Source organism: Rhipicephalus microplus, chromosome 9 (assembly GCF_043290135.1).
Source record: "Rhipicephalus microplus isolate Deutch F79 chromosome 9, USDA_Rmic, whole genome shotgun sequence".
Lineage (NCBI taxonomy): Eukaryota > Metazoa > Arthropoda > Arachnida > Ixodida > Ixodidae > Rhipicephalus > Rhipicephalus microplus.
The window spans coordinates 50,466,118-50,493,333 of NC_134708.1; the positions used below are offsets into that span (position 1 = coordinate 50,466,118).

Here is a 27,216-nt window from a genome sequence, read left to right on the forward strand (position 1 = left end):
GCAAACGATGGATAGTGACCGCCGTGGACCACCTGACACGATACGCTGAGACTTCCTCTGTTATTACAGGCTCAGCTGTGGAAGTTGCAGACTTTATTCTTCACGCAATAATACTGCGTCATGGGGCTCCTCGTGTACTGCTTAGTGATCGCGGCAATGTGTTCCTGTCACAAATGGTAAATGAAGTACTCCGCGCTTCTGGAACTACTCACAAGACAGCTTCAAGCTACCACCCTCAGACAAATGGTCTCACAGAAAGATTTCACCGAACCCTTGCAGACATGATAGCCGTTTACGTCCAACCCGACCACAAAAACTGGGATACTCTTTTACCATTCCTGACATTCGCTTACAACACCGCCGTTCAGCGAACAACTTGCTACTCACCGTTTTATCTCGTGTACGGACGCACCCCGACTACCTTTCTCGACGTCTCCTTCTTTAGCAGCCATGGGAATTCGTGTCAGTCTTCTAGCGAAGAATACATTTCCCGCCTGGCTCAGTCTCGCCATCAGGCTCGCATCAATACTGAAGCGAGACAGCACAAGCGGAAGATCACCTATGACGAATCCCACCGCGTTGTGTCTTTCCAACCTGGTGACGAGGTGCTGCTTTTTACACCTATTCACACTCCTGGTCTCTGGGACAAATTCCAACCACGCTTCATCGGGCCATACAATGTTTTAGAACCGACTTCGCCGGTTAATTATCGTGTGACACCACTCGTCGCCCCAACAGACCGCCGCTACCGCAGCACAGAGATTGTCCACGTTTGTCGCATGAAACCTTTCACGCGACGTTCCCCGTCACTTTGACTTACGGCGTCCAGGGTGTCCGCTTCCAAGTGGGGGGAATTAGTGTGGCCATTTGTTACTTGCATCGTCCTCATCCCTGCATGATCACAATCACCATCATCCGCTTGTCTCTTTGTCCTCATTGCCACTCTGGTTCATCATCATCGTCATCGTCTGTGTACTGGCTCTGCCCGTTCGTTTTGCGAGGTCTTTCCTCAATTAAACGCTGTCGCAACCCAGACTTCCAAGACTTCATAATATATATATAAGAAAGAAGTGTATATCTAAGGGCTCGTTTTGTCGGGCTTTTACACAATATTAATGAGATCTAACAGACAATAATGCCAAGGAAAGTATAGGGCAAGATATTAGACCAAATTGTAATGTAAATATGAAGAAAATTGGGTGAAAAGATAGCTTGCCGTGGGCAGGATCCGAACCTGCGGCCTTCAAATGACGCGTTCTATGCTCTACCACTGAGCTACCGCGACAGCTATCTCCCCAGCCACTTTATAGGGTTTATATGTGAAGTATTTGTGGGAGTGTCAGTCAGTGCCACCAGTAGCCATGGCGGCGAGTGTGGCACACTCTTTTGAGCCTGTTTGGCGCCACGTAGCATGTGAACGTGTTACGAGTGGGCAGCTGACCAATAGTCCTTCGTATACAACCTAAAGGCACTAAGTCTGCCAGTACGAGACCCTCGTTAGTGAATAAAGAAAGAAGCGTATACCTAAGGGCTCATTTTGCCGTGTTTTTACACAATAATGAGATCTAACAGACAATTATGCCAAGGAAAGTATAGGGGAAGATATTAGACCAAATTGTTATGTTAATATGAAGAAAAGGGGGGGAAAAGATAACTTGCCGTAAACAGGATCCAAACCTGCGACCTTCGAATGACGCGTTCAGCAGGACGTGCAAACAGGCGTTTGCACGTCCTGTTTGAAAGCATGCTGTGAGTGACATTTGTGGCACGACATGCCACTCAACCACTGGCCCAGTTCCGGTCATGCTCACTTTTAGCATTGCCTCCTTGAATGTCAACGTTGTAGCACCTTGATTTTGCATTGTCCTTAGGGAGCATGTCAGTGGGTAGTCTATGGGAGTGTACAATATTTTCTTCTGACAGTGCATTATGAAATTTTTCTAGCCAGCATTGTAAGGGGACATGTTAAAGAGGCACTAAAGAGGAACAAGGACTTGGTTCAGATTGAAAAACTGTGCTATGAGAAATCTAATGCCATATGTGTCACTATCATAAGTTCATTATTAGTGTTGTAGTTGTTATGAGCTGTTATTAAAGCTGTTATGAGATCAAAATTCGGGTCACATGCAGCGATGTAATTGTCCGCCGCCGCCAGTGTCCGTAACTACTACCGCAAAATAAATAAAAAAATATCTAGCACCAAGGACACAGTGGGGCTCGAACCAAGGTCCGCTGCCAAGGCCAGCCCAGTATTCTATGACTGAGCAACAGCGGTTCTTGGGACTTGTTCACTAACTTGCCTTTTGCAGGCTTAACGTGGGGAAAGGAATTCTGTTAATATCAGTAATAAAGTGTTTTAGAACAGGAAAAAATAACGAGGTGTTACACAATGCGAATAGCATAAGGATTGGGGCGACCAACGCTCCAAGCCATTACAAAAACTTATTTTTGATCACCTATTAACTGTGGTGCATACCCACTTGAGGCATAAATTTCTCATCATCGTCAATCACTGCATGAAGAATTGGCACAAAATTCCTTGCAAGAGTTTATCGGATACAACGCTTCTTAGAAGAACATAGCGAATGCTGGTCTATTAGCTAGAAATAATTATTAATGCTGTAGTGGGTTCCCAGAAAGTATTCCTATAGCAGTTACCCAATGAATGTTTAGAAGAGGCTCTGAAAGGCCGCTCTTTTAGCTTTTGCTGTGACTCTGCAGCACCTTCCGCGCAGGCCTGGCATTTGTTAAATTTCGCGCCAAGACCTCCGCGTTACAGAAGAAATTCAAAATGTATTATCGGTATTTTTTTCGCATTGGCTCAACAAAATTTTCTAAAACATCCTTTGCTATGTCTGTGGCACCCACATATTATAATGTACTTTATTTGAATAAATTAGAAGCAACATAGGACCCAGTAGACGCGTTCAAAATTTTTTGCGTCAGTGTGTTTGGTGTCGAAATCTCAAAAAGGCGTTGCCGCCCGCATTTTTTTTTTGTGCATTGTCTCACTTACTAAGCATGATGTCGTGGTAATAGTGGTGTTTTCAGGATTATAAAGTCGTCCTTCACTAATAACCAAAAACTGTCTTGCTTTTAAGTGCCCCTTTAAATAACTTTATTTCTGCCAAAGTATGAATAATTTCTGTAATTTCCGTGGTTTGTTTATTTTTGTAGCAGAAGAACCCATGAATTTAGTAAATTGCAGATTCTTTTATGGATGATTTTCATAACATTGTTGAATAGGTAATATTTTATTTATGTTCCGATTGGTTCACATAAATATTCTCACTTATATGCTCATATTTATTTCATCACTGAAAGGCTTTGGTCGGCTGTCAATCTAAGGTATCTTTGTACCTAGTTTGTGCCTGCAATGACTATTAGTGGCTGCATCGACTCAATGGCCGTCTTTGACTTTGTTTTGTCACTCCCAATGCAATTTCACAAGACAGTGTCCGACATGGTCTCCTAGCTCATCATTTTCCACGATCGGCTTCTGTTAACCTACACTTTTCTTACTTATTTGAAAGTGTCCTTGTAGTTTCTAAAAAAGCATAGATTTGGGATATTTATAGTAAAAGCAGAATCTTTTTTTTTTAATTTTCAGAATACACTTACAATGGATGGCACCTAATGTACGAACTCCTTGCATGGCTAAATACTGGCATGCTTTCTTGCTTCCTAGTGCTTACCAGAACAACTGGGTATTTGGCCAGAATATTGGTGACTACATTGTTGTTTATTTTGTCTTTCTTTCATTTCAAGAAAGTGAGTGCGCAAGAAATACTGAAATGTCGTTGCTGCCTCCTCTTTTTTTCAACCCACTCTTCGAATCGTAAATGTTTTTATATTTTATACTTGTTTTTCTTATTCGTTTATCGTCATCACTGTAGCAGTGTTCAGAGTACCTGCGTTTTCGGCTGGTTAAGCTGGATAGGCGGTCCTGACTAGTGGAGCTCAGTTGAACTAAGCAAGCTGAAGCATGGCCTCTGAGATGGCAGAAAACTGTTGAATGGCAGTGGTTGATTCTGTGTATGTGAAGGGCAGAAGTATTTGTTTGTATTTTGTCTTTCTCTCAAGATCATCAGTGCAGGGTCATTTGCTGCGAGTTTTATGTGAGTTTTCTCTTGAACCTGGAAATAACGTTTTAGTATATATTTTTCAGCTTATCATATCAATTATCCTGTTACAACTATGCCCACCAAACATTATGTAAATGTAACCTCAGTTTAGGAAACATGTCTATTTTCTTTTTCAGTTTGACAGTTTCACTGCTGAGTTTCAGGGAAACCTGCTGTCAAGACCACAATGAAAGCAATGTCCAGAGTTTCTAGAGCCTGCATGACACATCCTGATGGAAGCATAACACGAAAGACATTTCTACCACAGTCTACCTTCAAGCAGTAGCTCCCAACTACAGCCATATTCGCAGTCACTGTCTCCTTTCTCGCCATTAGCAGCATTGTATCACTTATGTTGTGTATTGTAATAGAGTGCATATCAAGAGAGTGTTTAAGGGCAGCATGCAATATTTTCTCATTGAAACGCTGTACAAAATTTCTTTCGTGAAAAAATTGTAAGGAAACATCATTAAGTCTATTCATCTCTTTCAAGATTCAGGTATCCTGTATTACATTTGTATTTATTTGTTAATTTTTTTATGTTCATGTTTGAGTACATTCCAGTACATATTGTTACGGTGCATCATCGATAAAAGCAAGCGTGGCACTTTGTGAAGACGACAAAGACGCCTGTGCATTAGACGCTTGCGCGAGAGGCAGCTCAGCCATCTTGTTCGGCCGCCGATTCTCTGTGGACGCTATACTATAAGCCTAGATCTCACCCCAACACATTTGGTGGATGTGCTGGGTAACAGCCTCTCATCGGAACTTTGCAGCGGCTGTTGTTTGAAGGGTCATAATGCAACGATGACGGAAAATATGACGTCTGCATCTGCTCCTGGTGTTCCTGCGCCTGGAGACGATGCGGTGACTACACCTCCTCCTGCGACCACAACCTTCGTGCTCGAACCCCCGCGGGATGTTGGCGCGTTTAGCGGTTCTGGGGATCCAAATGAAGTGGACATTGAAAAAATTGGCTGGCAGAGTACAAACGTGTGAGTACTCGATACTGATGGGGCCCCACTCTCATGCTGGCAACCTGTTGTTCTATCTTAGGGTAACCGCCAAATCATGGTATGAGAACCATGAAGAAAACTTGAGAGTTGGGCAATCTGCAGGGATAAAGTGTTGGACCTGTGCGGGAAGTTGATTAGAAGAAAAATGGCTCGGAATAAAATGATCGCATCTACTGCGCAGACCTCAACGGAGTCGTACGTCTTGTATATTAAAGGTGTGTTAGCATTGTGTCGCAAAGCCAATGCCGAGATGCCGGAGGCTGACAAGGTCGGACATATTCTTAAGGGGATTGCGGACGATGTATTCAACCTTTTAATCTGCAAAAGGTATTTTACACAGGAGACCATTATAAAGGAATGTCGGCGCTGTGAGCAAGCGAAGAGCCGGCGAATCAACAGCGTGTTTGCCCGCCTTTCGAATACGGCTGCAACATCGTCTTGCGAAGACCATGCAAGAACACAGCCGCCACCTCTAGTTACATCGGATCAGGTGAACCGAATTGATGACGCGAACTTGAAGCCATTGCCCCTGCTCCAGCTCACACTGCTGCAAGTGACACGACCCTACTCACAACTATGCGAAATGCCATTTCGGACTTCGCCATATCACCATACTAGGCTGCTATGTCAGTGCCGCTGATGTTCAACCAGATCCCGACAAGGTGCGAGCAGTACAAGAATTTCCTGAACCACGTTCAACCAAGGACGTTTGAAGTTTCATAGGGCTATGTTTCTGTTTTCGCCGATTTGTTCGCAACTTCGCCTACATCGCTCGACCGCTTATGATCTCTTAAAGAAGGACTTTCCCTTCGCATAGAACATATAAAGGAATGTCGGCGCTGTGAGCAAGCGAAGAGCCGGTGAATTAACAGCATGTTTGCCCGCCTTTCGAATACGGCTGCAACCTGAAGAACTACCCTGATGTAACACTTGTTAATGAGCACGGCGATATGGTTCACCACTGCGAGTGTGCGGATCAATTGAATAATGCATTTCATCCGTACCTTCACATGAAGACACCACATCATCACCCTCCCTTGTCAATATCATCAACCTATCTATGCCTAAAGTAATCGTTCGTGAGGCAAGAATTTCTTGTTTACTAAATAAACTTAAAACTTCTTCGGCATCTGATCACAATGGCATTAATAACAAAATGTTAAAATGTTTGTCTCCTAGCTTATCACCTATACTGTGTGCACTCTTCTCGCAGTTTCTATCTACTAACACTATTCCGAGCGACTGGAAAGTAGCAAAAGTCGTACGCATATTCAAGTCCGGGGACCGCACTCACCCACTGAACTACCACCCCATTTCTACAACAAGTACTATTTGCAAATTACTTGAACACGTATTGTACACTGAAATCATTAACTGCTTAGAAGACCACAACATTATTTTTGGATACCAACATGGCTTTCGTTGGGGTTATTCATGCGAAACGCAGTTAGCCGGCTTTTTACATCACATTCATTCATATCTAGACCTAGGATTTCAAGTTGATGCCATCTTCCTCGATTTCTCGAAAGCTTTTGATCGTGTTCCTCACCATAGACAAATAGTAAAGCTAATGAACCTGAATATACACCCAACTGTTATTGGACGGATTAAAAATTCCCTCTCATCTAGATCACAATACACATCTGTTAGCAACAGCACCTCCTCATCCACCAACGCAACTTCCGGTGTCCCGCAGGGCAGCGTTCTTGGCCCTTTATTTTTCCTAATCTATGTTAATGACTTACCTAACTGCGTGTCCTTCATCAGACTTTTCGCGGGTGGCTGTGTAATTTATCAAATGATTTCATGTGACAATGACAAAGATATTCTTCTAGCTGATCTTAACGCAAATAATACATGGTGTTCAACATGGCTGATGACTCCTAATACAGCTAAAACACAGTTATTATCATTTACAAGATGCATGCACCGGAGTCCTACATCCTATGTAATCAATAATAACATAATTCAACTGACAACTTCGTATAAGTACCTAGGTGTTCACTTACAGTCTGACCTTACGTGTCATCATCACATCCGCCTGACATTGGCATCAGCTAACCGCTCATTAGGTCTACTCAAACGCAACATCAAGCATGCTCCAGGTAATCTCCGTAGACTAGCATACATCACATTAAAACGTCTTGAAATCGAATACGCATCAGCTATCTGGGATACCTCACAAATCTACATAACCCAAGAAATAGAATCTTTACAAAACCGTGCAGCCCATTTCATCTTTTTCGATTATTTACCCTATACTAGCATTTCAGCACTAAAAACTTGCGCTCAGCTTGACGACTTATTTCATCGCCGCAGAACTGCCCGCCTTTCGCTTCTCCACAATCTCTATCATCACCCATACCTTCACCGCATCTTCGAAGCACCAACAGTCATCTTTCCACGCACAGACCATATCTTCAAGATAAAACGTATAACTTGTCGCTCAGCTCATTATGCTAATTCCTTCATTTCCCAAACAATAGTTGCATGGAATAACTTGCCATCCCACATTGCCACTCAAGCATATTTCACAACATTTCACGTACTTTTACTCAACATTTCCGACTAGATATGCACCGTGCATACTCTCATTAAGCTTCTTCATATGTACATCAGTGTTTAATTTTCTTGTTACCATGTGTTAATGTTTTTCACGACCATTGCACACGCTTGATTTGTATTATTTATGTGTTAATTGTAAACTTTTGTATCTTAAGATCGTGCCTTCGTTTTAGTTTTTTTCCTTGTATACTGTGTTTGTTTGTGCCCTTAATTTATGTTTTCAGTATTCAATATTCTATCTCTATTTATTTTTCTTTCTTCCAAATTATCTGGTTTTTGTTGTTGTTGTTGTTGTTGTTGTTGCTTTTTGTATTTAGCTCGCTTTCATTATTTTGTACAATCTTGTTTTTACATTGTATAAGCATGCAAAGATTTTTTTCATGTGTCCGTTCCCATATGTAATACCCCTTCGGGGGCCTTTAGGGGTATTATGAAATAAATAATAGGGCGTAGAGCAAGGGGATGCCTTTTCGGCTTTTATCCACTTTTATCCATCTGCTGACTACGCCACCAATACTGGCCCATTTCGACCTTGCTATCCTCTACAGAGCTTCGACCCATGCCATCGGTCATGGAATCGGGGCAGTCCTCGGCCAACGACATCACGGGAAGGACCGCATGATTGCTTACGCCAGTCGTCTTATTTCACCTGCCGAACGGTAGTTCTCCACCACTGAGTGTGGATGCCTTGCTTTAGTGTGGGCCGTAACAAAATTCAGGCTTTACCTGTAAGGCCGAACTTTTTCCATTGGCCATCACGCTCTCTGTTGGCTCTCATTTCTAAAGGACAAATCTGGACGTCTCAGTGAGTGGGCGCTGCGTCTGCAAGAATACTCGTTTGTGGTCCACTTCAAGTCACGACGCCTGCACGCAGACGCAGACTGTTTGTCGCGTCATGCGGTTGAAACGCCCAACTTGACAGACCTTGAATCAGACCCCTGCGTGCTCACCATCCACACTTTGGTTGATATCTCCACCAAACAACGTGACCCATCGTCATTCTCCATCATCGAGCGTCTGACCTCTGCTCCAACAGACCCTTTCGTTTGCCTGTTCGAACTGCATGACAACATTCTGTACCTTCGCAGCTTCAATGCCGATGACCTGAAATTACTACTCGTGCTTCCCCATGACCTGCGTACCAGCGTTCTCGAACAACTACATGACGTACCTACAGCCGGTCACCTAGGCATCTCTGGTACCTACGATCGCGTGCGATGTCGCTTTTTCTGGCCCGGACTGTATCGTTCTGTGGTTCTCTACGTCACTGCTTGCGACCGCTGCCAATGCCGCAAGCGCCACTCTGTACTGCCGTCTGGCCTCCTACAGCCCATTGACATACCGATGGAACCATTCTTCTGTGTTGGCCTTGACCTGTTGGGCCCGTTTTCTATGTCCACCTCCGGAAATAAATGGGTTGTCGTCGCCACAGATTATGCCACACGCTTTGCAATTACTCAAGCACTGTCGACTAGCTGTTCCACTGACGTCGCTGACTTTCTCTTGTATGAAGTCATTCTTCATCACGATGCTCCGCGGCAGCTGCTTACTGATCGAAGAAGGTACTTCCTTTCACGTGTTACGGATAACATTCTCTGCGCCTGCTCCACTGAGCACAATAAGCTTACTAACGCTTATCATCCACAGACAAATGAATTGACTGAGTGTCTGAACCGAACACTTACGCAGATGCTGCTATGTACGTTTCACCAGATCACCGTGACTGGGACAAAGCGCTCCCCTTTGTCACATTTGCGTACAACTTTTCACGCCACGACACAGCTATTCTCCATTTTATTTGCTATTTGGCCGACATCCAGCGTTACCGTTTGACATGCTCCTTGCTTCGGCTGCCTGTTGTCTACTGAGTACGCCAGCGATGTCGTTTCTGAAGCCTATGCAGCCCGTAAGCTTGCGCATCATCGGCTGCACTGGTCGCAGGAGCATCAAAATGACTGTTATGATGGGTGACACCAAAACGTGCACTTCTCGCAGGGGTCTTTTGTACTTCTCTGGACACCAAACCGCCAAGGTGGCTTATCAGAGAAGCTACTACCACACTACCATGGCCCCTACAAAGTGTTACGACAACTCAGTGACGTGAGCTACGAGATCACACCCCTAAACAATGCCTCTTCGACCCCCTCACTCCAGACGGACATCGTCCACGTTTCCAGACTCAAACCGTATCACCCTGCTAGTTCGATGTTGCCGTGCCAAGCGCCATGACAGAGCTTCCGCCGCGGGGTAGTGATGGTACGGTGCATCATTGATAGGAGCAAGCATGGCACTTTGCGAAGACGACGAAGACGTCTGTGCGTTGGACGCTTGCACGAGAGGCAACTCAGCCATCTTGTTCGGCTGCCAATTCTCTCTGGACGCTAAACCGTAAGCCTAAATCTCGCCCCGTCACAATATACGCATATATGTTGCACATTTGCTTCGTCACTCATTTCTTTTATATCACTATGTGTTGGGGGTATCAGAGTGCACTGGTTGTGTTTAATATGCCATACTTTTTTATAAGATTTGAATGTTATCCAGTACACTTGCAATCAACTCAATTTTTATTCAGCTATACGCAATAGATAGTGCTCTGTTAAGTCTTCTAGTGCATAATTTGACATAGTGAGCTTCTCTTGCTCTCCACTCTTTTTTTCCCCAAGTTTGTACTCTCTGTTTTCATAGGTGCTCCAAAACTGCAATTTTGCATTTGTCTTAGTAAAAGACAATGATTTCAGTCCTGATTCACAAAACATGGATTACTCGTAATGTAGATTTGTTTCTTTGTTAAACACTAGCTTTTTGTTGGTTGTCTTGAGTGCCGAGTCATCTAGGTATCTGGCTGATTATGTGTTGACCACCCAGTTGGTTCGATGAAGTTTTTGTGTAAGGTGTACTTAAACATCTGCGCCTTTTCCTCTCGCAATACTGGTTATAAGAAACCGAGTCTTCTCCTGGTTCTCTAGATTGTGTTGACTTCTTTAGATTGTTTTATATATATAATGTTGCTCTGAAAAAAGAAATAACAGAACTCTTGATGCTTTAATATGTTGCATATGGTGAATTTTCATGCTGCTTGTAATTGGCATTTACGATAGCATATTTTGTTGCGGATTTTTTTGACATGAGCAAAACATATAATTGCTTTTTTTCAACGTTATGCTGTGTAGAGAAGATACAGTTATTCTAGGGGAAGTAGGTGCTGTGTAAAGGCTAAATTTTTTTGCATTCGAACAGTAGTTTTCTTTTCTAGCTAGCTTCAAGTGTACTGTCTCTTGTATTGCATATTGTTCCGTTCTTGTCAAGATCATTCCTTGCAGCACCTTTTACACATTGCGATTTTATAACATTCATTGATTATCTTATGTAGTTTGAGGCAGAGTGGCTAAAATGCTTTTTTTAAAAATTTGGAAAAACTGCATTTTCATTTAGAAGTTATAATTTATGCAAGAATAGTTGAGAAAGATATCGAGAAGAATTAGATTACTGTATTTAAAAGTGTTTTAAATAATAATATCGTTAGTGCTGGATCGTGTCTGTATGGAAGATACTCGTGCAGCAGCTGCCGCTCAAAGAAACAAGCCTCACTAGATCGTTGTGTTGTGCTAAGATCTGAAATAGTCTGTTTGTCACGCTCTGTATCATAGGTTGCAGAGTGAATGAGATATTGAAAGCAGCAAGTATTTTTATATTAACTAGTATTTTGGTTGTGTAATTGGGTTCTTGGTCTGTACCATCGTTGGGCCGCTTATGTGAAACCAATAGATATGTTTGTAGCCCTTGATTTACTTGGGTTTAATGTGCCCGATTTCTTTTTTACATGAGATCATCACTGCTCAGGATATCTCTACTACAATCATACAGCAGGTAGATTAAATTTATGTACTAACTTGGGAAGTAATGAATTCTATCATGGTGTAAAAATGATTGCTGGTTTTATACGAACGCAAGTACCAATACTTTTTGTTCATTAAAAGTACATGTTCACGTGCAGTGCATATATGTTATTATAACTTTTTAATTATATATATATATTCTGCATTTTTAGTGCACCTGGTTCTTGGCCCTTAGCTGTCGCATGAGATTTGGCCACGATCACTCGTCACACTAATGCATCTGCATTTTACATTCCTTGTTGCTCTATGGCCATTGTAGCCTTTTCATCATTAGGTTCTACTACAAAGGAAAACCAGTGAAATGTAATACATTTTCTTTGCATTCCAGCATGCAGAAATATCTGGCCTGTTTCTCAGTGAGTTAATTCTTTGCAGCTCTGTGCTGCTTATTTACTGACACATCGTTTTGAAAATTTCTGCGGTTCCTTCCTTTTTTATGAGTAACAACTCTGAAAACTCCTTCCGTGTTTCCATTGAAAAGAGAAACAGTACTGTAGTGAGCATATTGCATACAGTTGTATTTATTTGCAGACTTAGGTCCCGCATTTGTGTTCGCTTTAAAGTCCAGCTCTTTATTATTTATACAAGGCTCGAGAAAGACATCTCCCAAAACGTCTTGCAATGTGCAAAATAAACATTCTACACATTCAGTTTTCTGGAATCTATAGTTGATGACGTCAACAGGTAATGACAAGTATCTGTTTGGCTTCCAGAAACTCTATTTATTATAATCTACACATATATAGTGGGCTAAAAATGAGAAAACAGATTCTCTTTGTGCTAGTTTGATTCACTGTGCATATTTGTCTTTCACATGTTATATGCTCTAGTAATCAATTGTTTGTTTTCATATTTCTCTTAAATATACAGTACTCAAATTTGTATCACCCTCTGTAGTTACTGCAAAAGTGGTCACTAAATGTCTATATTAAAAGTGTAATTTATTAAGGAGTTTTTTAACCGTCAAGCTTATTGATGCAATAGGTAAAAATATACATAAGCTTACTGTGTTGTTTGTACTAGTCTTAACTGCAGTTTTGTGCTGTTTCAGATGTGTCCACTCTTCCAAAGAAGAAACAGAGATGCTGTATGCTTTGGACTTTTCCAGAAATGCGTTCAACAAGCCTCTTCTTACAAATCACACACTATTTTACACTGAAGTTAATACGCAATGAACAGTAAATTGAAATGGTGATGTGACCGTGTTGATACATTTCTGCTAAAGATTCAATTATGTAATACACGAGTGAAGTTGAAGATAGACTTTCTATAGAGTTAGCCATCTGAAATTGGGAAGAGCCGTAATACAGTTCGGTGCAGTGTGGGTGTCTCAGTCAGAGTAAAGAAATTGTCTCTTTTACAAAGCTCTGGTTGAAGTTAGGTATTGATAAAAGGGACTGTCTACCATACAGAAAAATTGTTTTGATTGTGGCACAAATGAAAAGGGTGCTCATCACATCAGCAGCGACGAGCATACTTTCGTGCCAGAAAAAAAATCAGAATTTTAATTTGATGTTGAAAGTCGATGAAGTGACCCCTAGCGACACCAACAGCGAATGTGGTCAATTTTGACAATCTATTGGTAGGAGAAGAAATCCTCGCAGGTAGACTTATTTTGCCTAAAAACAAACACATTTACCTTGAAATTGCATTTTATGCACTTGAGGCAGCTTTAAGTTCTGCCAGAGACCAATTTTTGCTTTTTTTTTTGCATGTGTTCAAATAGACGTTCTATGGTGCTGCTGGCGGTGTGTTCGCTTGCCTGCATGCCTGCCTGCAAACAGTGGAGAAACGCGACCACGTCGTCATCCACCACCACTCATAAGAACGACAAAAAAGTTTGGGGGTGCCTAAAACAACCACTAAGGTTTTTGTTTTATAATAACCAAACTTGATGAAGCCTGCGAAAACCGAACGTGGTTTCTGTTTTTGACTTTCACCGGCAACAACCAGTGTTATGGGCATTCATCCAACCGATGGAAGGAGACATAGCGCGTACACAAATATTCTGTTTTAAAAATTTCTATGCACTTTTTAGAAAAACCCCTGCAAGGTTTAGACAATTGACTTTGTACACTTTTTATTGCGACAGAAAACAGGAGAGCATTGAAGGACAGTAGACAGTTGTTTCAATTCATGTCTCTACACATTTGTACGTACTAAGAGAAACGGCTTGGTAACTGAATAACTGCCATGCTTGTTAGTGGCACCTTGATTTTGCACTGCAATATATGAAAAACATTAATACTATAAGCGAGCAGCAGCTGTCTGGTGTTACTTTGTTGTCATTTTTGGTGTAAAATCTTTAAATATGTCTCTGTATACTGCTCAAGGGAATCTTGAAATAATGTAAACACACTTTATTTTTTTCACTGTGCCACTTAGTGACCGAAATTCGCCCGAATGTGCCACTATTCTCTTCCGTCACTCAACTTTGTACCGTTCCTAATTTAATCATTCGTTTTCCTATAAATTAGCTTTCTTCTGAGGTGGTGCCTATAAATACTTTGTGCATCAAGGTTAATGGATTGTTTCATAATATATCCACAGTAGCATGTTAGCTTATCTGGCTTTCTCAGTGTGGAAAAATTTGTTGCGATTGTCATGATTCAGAGGAGTTAGTTATACATTGTGATGAGGTGAAATATCTACATGTGTGTGTGGTCATGTAAGTGTCTGAAACAATATGTGTTGAGTATCTCGGTTTGTATTGTATAGTATGCTATGTTTTCAGTCAAAAAGGATGGAGACCTTAAAGGGAAGTGTATGAATGGTGCTAGTATACACATTATATTGCTCTAGTACACTATGCAGTCCACATAAATGCGCCATCAATGTTGACCACCAAAAACTGTTATGCCTTATGACTCCTTTCTCATGATATTTTGCTATTCTACAGATTGTTTTGTATGAACTTCTTTTGTTCATATTTTGTTTCCTGTGTTTCATGTGTTGAAATATGAACTGAGTGGCTGTACAGCATCGTCCTAGAGAAAAAAGTACCATGAATACTTTAATGTGCTGGCAATTAATGTATTGATATAATACAAAGAAAGTTGGCTATTTAGGCATAGTATTAGATTGGCATTTAATTAAGGCTCCTGTGCATTCACAGAATGTTTTGCATGTGTTAACTCTGTGTGACTGAACATATAGATCTCGCTTTTCTGTCTGCAGGAAAATCTTTTGCCATCACCTGTTGTAATTAAGGAAATGCTAAGTCACTCATATCTTACCTAAGCCTTTGTAATAATATGGAAAATTTTTTACCGTGTTTTCAAAGGGCGAGATTAGTGTTACATTGGTTCTGATTTCGGTAAATTTTTTAATGATCGCTTCTGAACTTTTTTTTCCTCTAGACCTGCCTCTTTGTCCTGTTTTCATAGTGGTGACTTTAGCTTCCAGTCATCATGTGTTGTAATAATGTGCAATAACTTGAACTATTAATGCATCGACAATTCGCTGCTAAATCACCTTGCTCAACCGTCAGCGCCATTGTGGATATTGGTGCATGGAAATATTTTGCTTCATGACCTGTACCACTTGAAACGTTTGCACATATTCAGGGAGAACAACTGTTGTTGATAATTTTGAAAGCAAAAACAGGGTCCTTACAACAGACAAAAAAAAAAAGAACAACTGGTGGGCACCTGCAGTGAAGGAAGCTTTACAGGAATAGACCACCGCATCATGAAGGCTCACAAAAGGTGCAGGTGGTTGAACTGGTATAGCGCATTACGGGGAAGAAGAAACGGCCGAGCAGACCGACACAAGAGGACAGAGCGCTTTGTCCTCTTGTGTCGGTCTGCTCGGCCGTTTCTTCTTCCCCGTAATGCGCTATACCAATTCAAGTACGACGAACCAACTCGCCCAATCTTCAACACGTGCAGGTGGTGTTCTCGTGCTGAAATGAGGTCCGCACTACTTTCTTCAGCAAAACTCGAAAAGTGATAACATGTGCCACTTGTTTTGGCTGTTTCATCCCAAATACCCATTGATGCAATCGCAAGGTGGGGCCTTAATGCGACAGTATGACAGTGTTTTGCTCCTTTTCGAATCAGTCCCATGAGTTTTCTTGCAATAAACTAGTGGCTTGATTTTAATGAAATTCGTCTTTCACCATTTCTTTGTAGTGTATATTACTATACCACAGCTGATCATTACATTTTCGGTACAAAGATATAGGCCAACCTACAAAGGGGTAAATGGAATACTTGAAGAGAGAAATCGCAACTTTTGTAAAACATGCTGTGTCACTGCATGGTCACTACTACAGTAACATGTGGTTTGCATAGTATGCTTCATTTACAAGGGCAGCAACCATTTGTCATTGCCTGGTGCGTTAATCTATTTGCAGAAAATCTGTGTGACATGGTTTTCATGGCTTTCTGTATTTCCTGTGGCTTTGCAGGTTCCTTGTCCTCGGAATCCTCTGAGGGGTACCATTCACTCGTGTCTGTCCAAGGCGGACTGCATTCCTGCCGACAGTGCACCTATGTGACCCAGTACAGTGCGAACATGCGAACACACCTTCGCAGACACACCGGCGAGCGACCCTTCCAGTGCCACTTGTGTCCAGCTGCATTCATTCAAAAGATTCATCTGGCAGGACATATTCGTACGCACACAGGAGAGCGTCCCTATTCCTGTGACGTATGCAGTGCATCGTTCTCAGAAAGATCAAACCTCATGAAACACATGCACACCCACACAGGAGAGCGTCCCTCTTCCTGTGATGTATGCAACACATCATTTTTGCGAAAATCCCACCTCATAACCCACATGAGTAGGTACCACTCAAAAGAGCATCCATATTCCTGCGACCAATGCAGTGCATCATTCTCGCAGAAAATGTCCCTTGTGAGACACATGCGCAACCACACAGGGACGGGTCCTTTTTCCTGTGACCACTGCAGTGCATCGTTCTCACGGAATCAGGACCTCGTGCTGCACGTGTCTCGTTATCATGAAACCAACATGCCGTGAAAAGTGAGTAGTCAACAGGCTTTCTTGAAAGAGAAGGAGGATGTAGGTTGGCGGGAGTGTGTTGACTGGAGGTTACGATGAAAGAGTAGATTTAGATTTGGGAAGTTACTTAGTCTGGGCTCGCAAAGGAGATTGTCCTTAATTTGTGAAAGGAAAGGAGTTTATAGAAGAAAGTGCAAGGAGCGGCCACTTTGAGGTGTGATTATCCACATAACTGTGCTCCACTCTGAAACAACACATGCTCCATAAAAAAAATTGGCATAGAATATCATATATCACAAGCTACATTTATTGATTTATTTATAAGCCCACTCCAATGTACGTCTAGCAAACTATACGAATGTCGCTTAGCTTGAATGAACCCAAAGACTATATATATATATATATATATATATATATATATATATATATATATATATATATATAAATATTGTAGAATGGATAGGGTGCAATTAGCAGTGCCTGTAAAAGATGAGGAAGAGGACCGTGGTTCGTGCTCATGATAGCTCCAATTCGGATCGCTGAGCGCTTGACCTGTATTCGTTTTTTAATAAACGCGTCGCGGACTCAACGCTCAATGCGTACTACTAAATGGTGGAGAGTGCTGGTTCTCTCTTTCATCCTGGAACTCCGTAGCCGGACTTTACCTCCGCCGTCCATCATGCCTGACGATGTTGCAGCACAGCCGAATGCTGCCGCACCCCCCGCTCTCCACTGCCCCTCTATTCCGAGGGAGTGCCACCCAGTTCTATTCAACGGCACTGATGAACAGGACGTTGACGACTGGCTCGCTTTGTTTGAAAAAGTGAGTGTCAACAACCGGTGGGACGATAACGACCAACTCGGTCGCGACCACTTCTACCTGAGGGGTGTCACGGAGCTTTGGCTGAACAACCATGAGGCTGAGATTACCACCTGGCCCTCTTTCAAAACGACCTTCGCAGACATTTTCGGCCGACCGGCAGTGTGCAAGCTCTGTGCGGAGCAGCGATTGCGTGATCGTGCCCAGTTGGCAGGAGAAAGTTTTACGTCTTACATTGAGGACGTCGTAGGCCTCTGCCGGCGCTTTAATCCGGCCATTACCGAAGCCGACAAAGTCAAGCATATTATGAAGGGCATCGAGGACGATTCGTTCCTCATGCTTGTGGCAAAAAGTCCTCCAAGAGTCACAGACATCATTCAGCACTGCCAGAGCTATGATGAGTTGCGAAAGCAGCGCATTTCCACGCGACGTCACAGTTTCTACACGACCAGCACGTCAGCACTGGCTGTTGGCGCGATCTCTCCAGATCCGGTAGTATTGACGCACTAAATACAACAGTTCATCCGCGAGGAGGTTGCCGCCAATTGTCTATTGCTGCCTTTCTCCCTAGTGTAGTCATGGACTCCCCTCGTGACTGTGCCAAACCATTGAGGAGCAAGTATCCGAAGCTCCTCCGCTTATGCACCAGCCACCGCATGTATCAGACCCGTTGAACTATGCTGAGGTCGCGAGAAGGCCTTCACATGCAGTGCCATACAGAACCGGCTCTCCTCAACGCCTTCATGTCTTCTATGCACCGTGGGCGCCGCCAAGCCCGCAAGTTTTGCTTTATCGACGTCCTGCTACCCTTCCCAATAATCCTTGGTGCACACTGGACAACCGACCAATATGCTATTACTGTAGTCTGCCCAGGCATGTCGAGCGTTTCTGCCGCCGCCGCGTTCCTCGTCCAACTGCCGTTGAAGCCAATTACAGCTACGACCATACAGAGTCGCAATAGCCAATGCCCTCCCACGCTCCTTCAAACACCTTATCGTCGAACCGCCGCACCACCCACTCGTCTCGATCATCCTCTCCGTGCCGGCGCTCGCTATCCCCAATGCTTCGACGCACCGCGCCCGTCCACACGGAAAACTGACCACCGCAGTTCCTGAGGCAAGAACTGTGCCACAGTCGAAATCTACAAGGCCTCGTTCCCAACCTGCAAACGAAATCTCAATCTTCATTGAAGGTGTTGCCGTGTCCGCCTTAGTCGATACTGGAGCTGCTGTGTCCGTGTTGAGCGAAGCAATGTGTTGCAAGTTGAAAAAGATTACGACTCCACTTTCTCGTGTTTCTTTCCATACGGCGAGCGCACATCAAATACAACCTTCCGTCACGTGCACAGCTTGTCTACTCATTCAGGACGTTTTGTATGTGCTTGAATTCGTCGTCTTTCTGCACTGCCCGCGTGACATTATATTGGGCTGGGACTTTCTTTCCATGCATCATGCCATTGTCGATTGTGCCCGTGCCCAGCTTGAATTATCAGCACTTTCGGACATCACTCCTGCCAAGTCATCTTTTTCTCGTGTTGTCATATCCGAGGACATGGACATCCCACCTATGTCGTCTGATATTGTGCCAATCTCCTGCGACTGTGCTTTCTCTACCGCCTTGTTTACGCCGTCAGCGAAATTCACTTCCCGTAAGCACTTTCTTCTCCCATTTCCTCTTATCACGATCTAAAACTCCTCCGCAACCATTTATGTCACGAACCTGCTTTCGGTCCCAACCACTATGTTCCGCGGAGAATGTATAGAACAATAGAACAACTTGAATACATTGATTCAGTCTGCCCTAACTCACTACCTGGTCGCACAGCAAGCCTCCATGTCGCGAGCGTTAATCTCGATACCACGGTCAACACATCTACCCCAGATGCCAGGCCTTCCATCCATTGCTTCGGACCTTCCCATCGTTCAGCGGACGCAACTCTTGAAGCTTCTCGGCTGCTTTCGGATGTCTTTCGATTACAAGCAACCCAGTTTGGGCGAAACAACTTCGATCGTTCATTATATAGACACCGGCAGCCATGCACCCCTGCGCCAGCGTCCATACCCCGTCTCTCAAGCTGAACGTCGGGTTATTGAAGCCCAGGTGACTGACATGCTTAGTCGGGGAGTCATACAGCCGTCCCACAGTCGCTGGGCATCCCCGGTGGTGCTCGTGAAAAAAAGACGATAGCATTCGCTTCTGTGTTGATTATAGGTGCCTTAACAAAATCACCCGCAAAGATGTCTATCCGCTCCCCAGAATTGATGACGTGCTCGACCGTTTGCAAGCAGCGGAGTTCTTCCCTTTGCTGGATCTTCGGTCGGGGTATTGGCAGGTACCTATGGATGAAGCCGACCGCCCCAAAACTGTATTCGTAACTCCTGACGGCTTGTACGAGTTCAACGTGATGCCGTTCGACCTTTGCAATGCCCCGGCCTCATTCGAGCGTTTTATGGACAACATACTTCGAGGTCTCAAGTGGCATACGTGCCTTTGCTGTCTGGACGACGTCATGGTTTTTTCAAAAGACTTCGATACCCGTCTCCAGCACCTCGCAAGTGTCCTGGAATGCCTCGCACAGGCTGGGCTACAAATAAATTTGAAGAAATGTCACTTCGCGGCACGGAAGCTCGTAATCTTCTATTCGTATCTTCGTATTTTCGACGATTTATTCATAACTTTGCATCTATAATGATCCCATTAACACGCCTACTTGCCGACAGCCAAGGTATCTCGGCATGGTCGTCCACCTGTGACGACACATTTGCGAAATTACTTCATCTCTAAGACCGCCGCCGATTCTCCGTCACTTCGACCCAGACGCCCCTACCGAAATCCACACGGACGCTAGTGGAGTCGGCCTTGGCGCTATCCTTCCGCAGCGAAAGTCTGGCTTCGATGAGTACGTCATTTCTTACGCGAGTCGCACTCTGACCAGAGCTGAAGAAAATTATTCGGTCACAGAGAAAGAATGTCTAGCTATCGTTTAGGCAATCACTAAATTTAGAACTTACATATATGGTCGGACATTTGATGTCGTGACTGACCATCACGCCTTCTGCTTGTTGTCATCTCTAAAAGACCCATCTGGTAGCCTAGCCCGTTGGGCGTTACGACTCCAAGACTACGACATCCGCGGCTTCTACAGGTCAGGGCGCAGACATTCAGACGCCGACACTTTCTCTCGATCTCCACTTCCCCATGACTGTGCAAATGCGCCTGTTTCTACCTACCATACTGCCTCCCTCACACACGCTGACATGCCATCCGAGCAGCGTCAAGACCCTTGGATAGTGTCTTTAATGAAGTTCCTATCGAAACCATCACCGAGTGCCACCAGTCGCTCGCTGCGGCGCACAGCCCACCATTTCACCATGTGCGATGGGCTACTTTACCGCTGCAATTACCTCAGTGAAGGTCGTAAGTGGTTGTTGGTGATTCCTCGCCATCTACGTGCGGATATTTGTGCCTCGTTTTATGCGGACCCCCAATGCCGCCACGCTGGTGTAATAAAGACGTATGCACGCCTCCAGCTGCGGTACTACTGTGGTAGAATGTACCAATTTGTCCGCCAATACGTGCATTCATGCTCAAAATGTCAACGCCGGAAGAGTTCACCACATGCCGTCACTGGACCGCTTCAGCCGTTGCCCTGCCCTTCCCGACCTTTCGATCGCATCGGAATCAACTTATACGGCCCACTTCCATACACACCAGGAATCGCTGGGTGGTTGTCGCTATTAATCATTTGACATGGTATGCTGAGACTGCCGCACTTCCAGAGGCTACATCACGTGAGGTCGGCTTATTTATTCTTCACAAACTTGTTCTTCGCTACGGCGCTCCTCGCGAGTTACTCAGTGACAGCGGATGCAGGTTCCTCTCACAAGCCGTACCAGACCTCCTTCGTGAATACAATGTTGTTCATCGAACGACCACTGTGTATCATCCCCAAACCAATGGCATGACTGAACGCTTCAATTGCACATTAGGCGACATGCTGTCCATGTATGTATCTGCTGACCACACCAACTGGGACCACATACTATCATTTGTCACCTATGCGTACAACAGCACCACTCAGTCCACGACTGGATTTTTTCCCTTCTTTCTTCTATATGGCCGTAAACCCTCCTCATTTTATGGATACCATTATGTTGTATCGCCCGGATACTTCAGAGTTTGCAACTCTCTCAGAAGTCGCCACTTATGCGGAAGAATGCAGGCAGCTAGCACATTCGTTAGCTACACAAGACCAAGCACGCCAAAAGGACCGCCATGGCGCCAACCTGCATCCCCAGTCATATTCGCCTGGAACATTGGTGTGGCTTTGCGTTGCCTTCTCAACTCCAGGCCTTTCTTCAAAGCTGCTGCCTAAGTATGAAGGCCCCTATTGCATCCTGCGTCAAGCACCCACGGTAAACTATATTGTCGAGCCCGTACAGTCATTCACAGACCGCCACCGTCGCGGCCGTGAGACTGTTCACGTCGACCGACTGAAGTCGCACATGACCCACCAATCGTACCTGTGCCTTAGGTCGCCAGGTTGGCTCCTTTTTCGCGGGGGAGTGATTTGTAGAATGGATAGGGTGCAATTAGCAGTGCTTGCAAAAGAGGAGGAAGAGAACCGTGGTTCGTGCTCGTGATAGCTCCGATTCCGATCGCTGAGCGCTTGACCTGTGTTGGTTTTTTAATAAACGCGTCGCGGACTCAACGCTCAACGCGTACTACCAATATATATATATATATATATATATACATACATACATACATATATATATTATGGAGTCTTGGTTTGGAAGTCTTGAAGTTTTGAAGTTTGGAAGTCTTGGTTAGGATTGGTATACGGTACTAAATGCCCACAATATATATATATATATATATATATATATATTCATATATATGGGTATGGGATATGGCACAACGAGAGCGTTGTCAACAAGGATAAATATATTTATTTCCCAACAGTTTCGGGAGGGGTCCTCCCTTCATCAAGGGATGAGTTATACTGACATGAGCTTCCAAACTTCGTTGCTGCCGCGTCCCTCTCGCCTTGAAACATGTTTGCGAGGGTGAGAGGGAGCTAGAAAAAAAAAAGGGGGGGGAAAAAGAAAAAGAAAGAAAAGAAAGAAAGTAAAAAAGAGGAAGAACCACTGTCAACACTGAGAACGAAGCCAACTGTCCGTGTACGTCCACATACGTTTCTTATCACGTGCTGTTCAGTTCTCGACGTGTGCCGGGCCACCCAAGATTGTCTCCGCGGTGCCGGTAGTGTTCGTGACGGCGTGCGTAAAGAAAGGGTTTTCCCGTAATGGGTCGGTCGGCATGCGGCGTGCGTAAAGGAAGGGTCTCCCGTTAATGGGTCGGTCGGCTCTTTTCACCTTTAATCTTCGTCTGTTTCCCTTCAATAGTCATCAAGTGGTAGGCGAACGAAAACACTTTGGATGTGCATGTGGAAAAAGGAAGAAAAGAAAAGATGAATGGAGAAAAAACGAAAACAAGAATGGACAGTGTACACGTACGAGTCAGTCAGAAAAAAGCATGGTCTCTAGCTATCAATCTTTGTCACCAATTTCCTCCTGGCTTACTTCTCGGAGGCAGTTGAGTTTGCCGGGGTCCTCGTTGATGCCGGCTACTAATGCTCGAAATTTGAAAATAAAATATGCCTCACGCTATTCGCGCTCGCGTCTGTTTGAGAAACCGGACTGCAAAAGAGTTACGCTGATATTTTCAAAACTGTGGTTTGGCAGGCGCAGATGTCTAGATAAAGGTAGCTTCGGCAGTGAAGTGGCGTGGTACCGGTGATTATTGAACCGCAGCCGAAATGGCGTGTCTGTTTGGCCGATATATTCTTGTCCGCATATGTTGCAATGTAGCATGTATATTACGTTACTGGAGTCACAATTAAGGCTTTCAGTTATGCAGACTTTGAAATCCGAGAAGTTCGCTTTGGATTCACGTGTTGTGACCATCTGTGGGCATACCTTGCATCGAGCTTTTCCGCAGGGATGGCACCCTGATTGAAATTTGGGGGTGGTTGTTTTTGCTCTGACAAGAATGTCCTTCAGATTTTTATCCCGGCGGTACACCACGTGAGGTGGCTTCGCGAAGATAGAAGTTAGTCGTTTGCTTTGCCTGATTATGTTGAAATGGCGGGACAGTATGTTGTTGATTCGTGGTGCTGATGAGGAGTAAGTTAGTACAAGGTTCGTTTGGGAAGTCGTTTTAGATACTCTGTTTGGTCCCTTAATAATATCATTCCTGTTCACGTTGCGAGCACGTAGTATGGCATCGTCAATAATGTCTTCCGGATAATTTTGTTTCAATAAAGAATGCTTTAGGTGTTCCACGTGTCTGTCCAATTCCCGCATATCGGTGCATATTCTTCGGTACCGGTAGGCCTGAGAATATGGAATACCCGTTTTGCAATGCTTTGGGTGGCTGCTGTTGGAATGTAGGTACATTTGACGGTCTGTAAGCTTTTCGTAAAGGTTTGTTGACAAGCGGTCATTTTCGACCGTGACAGTGACGTCCATAAAGTTAATGCTAGTTTTGGAAATTTTGTGCGTGAATTTTATTGACGGGTGGCACTTGTTAAAATCCTCTATGAAGCGGAAAAGACTTCCCTCATCATGGTTGCATATCATAAAAATATCGTCTAAGTATCTTCTGTAGTAGAAAGGTTTCAAGGTGCGTCCCTCAATGAATGGGATTTCAAGTGAAGCCATAAAGGTGCTCGCGAAGTTTGGGGCCATTTTCGTGCCCATTGCAGTGCCACTGACCTAAAGGAAATGCTTGCCATTGAACTCAAAATGGTTATATTTTAGTACAAGTTCAAGAATTGTAAACAGTACCTCGCCACTTACACTAGTTGATGAGTCAGGTTTTACATATTCAGAAACCATAGCCGCTATTCCGTCATGGTGGGTTATGTTGGTGTACAGTGAGCAGACGTCCATGGTCACCAGAAAACTGCCGCCTGGGATGTCGAGACTTGAAGTTTCGCAGATGAAGTGGTTTGTGTCCTTTAGGTAATAGGGAAAATTTGGGGGGATGTTTTTTATTAAGGAATTGATGAATTCTGATATATTTTCTGTTGATGTGCTGTTACTGGATACTATCGGACGTCCCGGATTACCTGCCTTGTGTATTTTGGGGAGCAAATAGAATCGACCGGGAATAGAATGGGCTGGTAACATTGCTTTTAACATTTTGCCGGTAATTTTCTCGTCCCGGCGGAGATTTTTTAGGGTTACTTTTATCTCCCTTTCAAATTCGGGAGTCGGGTCAGTTAGAAGTTCTTTGTAGAATTTTGTGTCTGATAGCTGTCGTTCCCCTTCCTTTAAGTAGTCCGACGTGTTTAGAATTACTATGCAGCCCCCTTTATCAGCCTGTTTGATAGTAATTTCAGTGTTTTTTCGTAGCTCATCGAGTGCCCTTCGTTCTGACTTTGATATGTTGTTTCGAAATGGCCGATTTTTTTCATACGCTCTGATGATATCTTTTTGAACTGCTGATATATACATATCGAGGTGTTTGTCCCTCTGCTCACCCGGACACCATGATTTGTCACCACCAATCACTCTATTCTCGTCCGTACAGTCCTTGCGATCATGAAAGTATTCACGGAGGCGGAGATTACGCGCAAAGTTATCGAGGTCTTGGTACAGTTCAAATTCATTGAATCTACCGGATGATGGACAAAAGGTTAACCCTCTCGACAAAAGTTGAAGCTGAGCGGGTGCGAGTCTTGTGTTTGACAGATTGAGGACATTTTTCTTATAAGTTTTCGGCTGCTCTTGGCTATCACGTGGCACGGGAGTGTCAGCGTCATATTCGAAAGTAAGGATGCTTTGATTAGAATTGCACAGTAGTTTCAAGTTACCATTTTTCTCCTCAAAGTTAGGTTGTGGTACGGGTGGTCCCTGGTGTGCTTGTACGGCCTCATTCCTATTTTCCTGTTGCGGAGCAGTGGAGCTACTGCAGTCCCGCTGAATTTTTCTATCTTTTACTACTGAAATTTCGCCTCTTTTTTTTAGTTCATATCTTTCCAGTTCTCTTGCCTCATGCTCTCCGAGATTAGATACCAATTTCTGCGTGGCCTCCGTGACACTGTATTCGGCGGCCTTACGCTCACTATGGTCTGCAATGATCCGAGTCAGTTGCAAGGACGCTTCTAGTAATATTTTTTCCCACTTCCCCCTTTCTGCTTCACTTAGTGTAGACATTGAGGGCTTGCAGGCTAGGCGGAGAGGTGCAATTTCGTGAGATATTTGGTTAGTTGTTTCGCGTGTTTTTTGTATTGCACCCGTTTTTGAATGATTTTCATAATCGATAGAAATGAATGGGAACAAGCGTGTTTAAGACTGCCTGTACCTTTTGTTTCCCCGTGTCATTTAGAAGCCGCCGTGTCATTTGGAAGACGAGTATATATATACTCGTCTGCTTTCATATTTCAGTACGCACTCACACTTGCTTTCCTATATTTCTAGCTGTGGCTTTTGATTTACACAGAAAAAGTGTACATTATCCTGTTCGTACTCCTTTAAGATAACCAAGAAAATACCGTGCATCTTAATTTGCCTCTCAGAATATTCAAATTTGGTACTGCTAGGCGACACTTGTGTAGATGTTCAACTAAGTAGTTTGATACAAGTACACATGCTCAAAGTTTTATATGTCTGAACATCTCATCTTTTGATTAATGTGATTAATCTAAGTGCAGTGGGTAATTTGCAAGGCACTGACTAGTGGGACCATCTCTGAGTGCGAAGCGCGAGCGTGTGCACGAGCTGTAGACGCCGGGCTGCTGGAGCATTTGTGTCCATACCGGCTGCCTGCTTACTACCTGGCGTCGCTATTAAACTCCCTTGCAAAGTGGTGGCAGTGTGCTGGCTACGCAAACCTGGAACTTCAAAGCCGGAAGCTGCCCACTGCATCAGCAATGCCTGATCAGACAACCAAGCAAGGCACCACCCTGCAAAGCATGGCCCAATCTCAACTGGTCATCGTATTTGCCACCCCGCGATATATATGTGTATATATACATACATATATATATATATATATATATATATATATATATATATATATATATATATATATATATATATATATTGTAGCGAAGCCTCCGAACTATGAAATGGGTCAAACTCTTGAGTACCTTCTAGTGGGGCTACCCAACAAGGACGCCGCTCGCGCTGAGAGCCCGTGCTTGGCTGTGACTGTCGCCATTGTATATTCTCGCTCGTTGCCGGCTAATAAACGCCTTAACAATTTGGTGGAGAGTGCTGCGATCCCTGTCTATGCCTTTGGAGCTACGATCACGTACCCTGCCATCTACTATGTATCACGACGCCTCTCAGCAAACGCCTCCTGCCTTGCCACTCCCTTGTCCTGGTGTCTTCAGAATCCACGATCCATCCATCTTCACTGGCGCTGATGGCACTGACGTGGAGGACTGGCTCGCCACATACGAGCGCGTGAGCGTCCCCAACAAATGGCATGGGAACGGCAAGCTGGCCAACTCGGTGTTCTACCTTGCGGGTGTTGCCAGTTTGTGGTACAACAACCACGCGTCCGATTTTGCAACCTGGTCCGATTTTAAGAACGCTATCATGAATTTCGGTTGCCCTGCTGTTCACAAGCTGCAAGTCGAGCAGCGCTTATGTGAACACTAAAAGGCATGACGATGATGCCTTCATGATGCTGCTCGTCAAAAACCCCGGCACAGTGGCTGAGGCCGTCACACTGTGCCAGAGCTACGAGGAGCTCCACCGGCAGCGTTCGATGACCCATCGCTTCCACCACGACGAGCTGTAACGTTT

The 27,216-nt window shown here is 44.1% G+C and overlaps 1 protein-coding gene across 5 annotated transcripts in view; it reads left to right on the forward strand.

Annotated features, from left to right (window-relative positions):
- The window catches only part of LOC119163817 (uncharacterized), a 65,411-nt gene that overhangs the window by 31,083 nt on the left and 7,112 nt on the right, over nucleotides 1–27,216 (forward strand). For 2 of the 5 annotated variants that reach the window (XR_012886143.1, XR_012886144.1), the window contains exons 3-4: nucleotides 16,016–16,390; nucleotides 16,453–16,593. Coding sequence is in view for 2 of the 5 variants with exons in the window: in XM_075873635.1 (XP_075729750.1) it covers nucleotides 16,016–16,390; nucleotides 16,453–16,511 (434 nt within the window). In the remaining 3 variants the exon portion in view is untranslated. Of the gene's footprint in view, nucleotides 1–4,261; nucleotides 11,961–12,655; nucleotides 15,342–16,015; nucleotides 16,391–16,452; nucleotides 16,630–27,216 lie in introns of those variants that run through there. The other 3 variants (XR_012886145.1, XM_075873635.1, XM_075873636.1) reach the window with 3 other exon arrangements.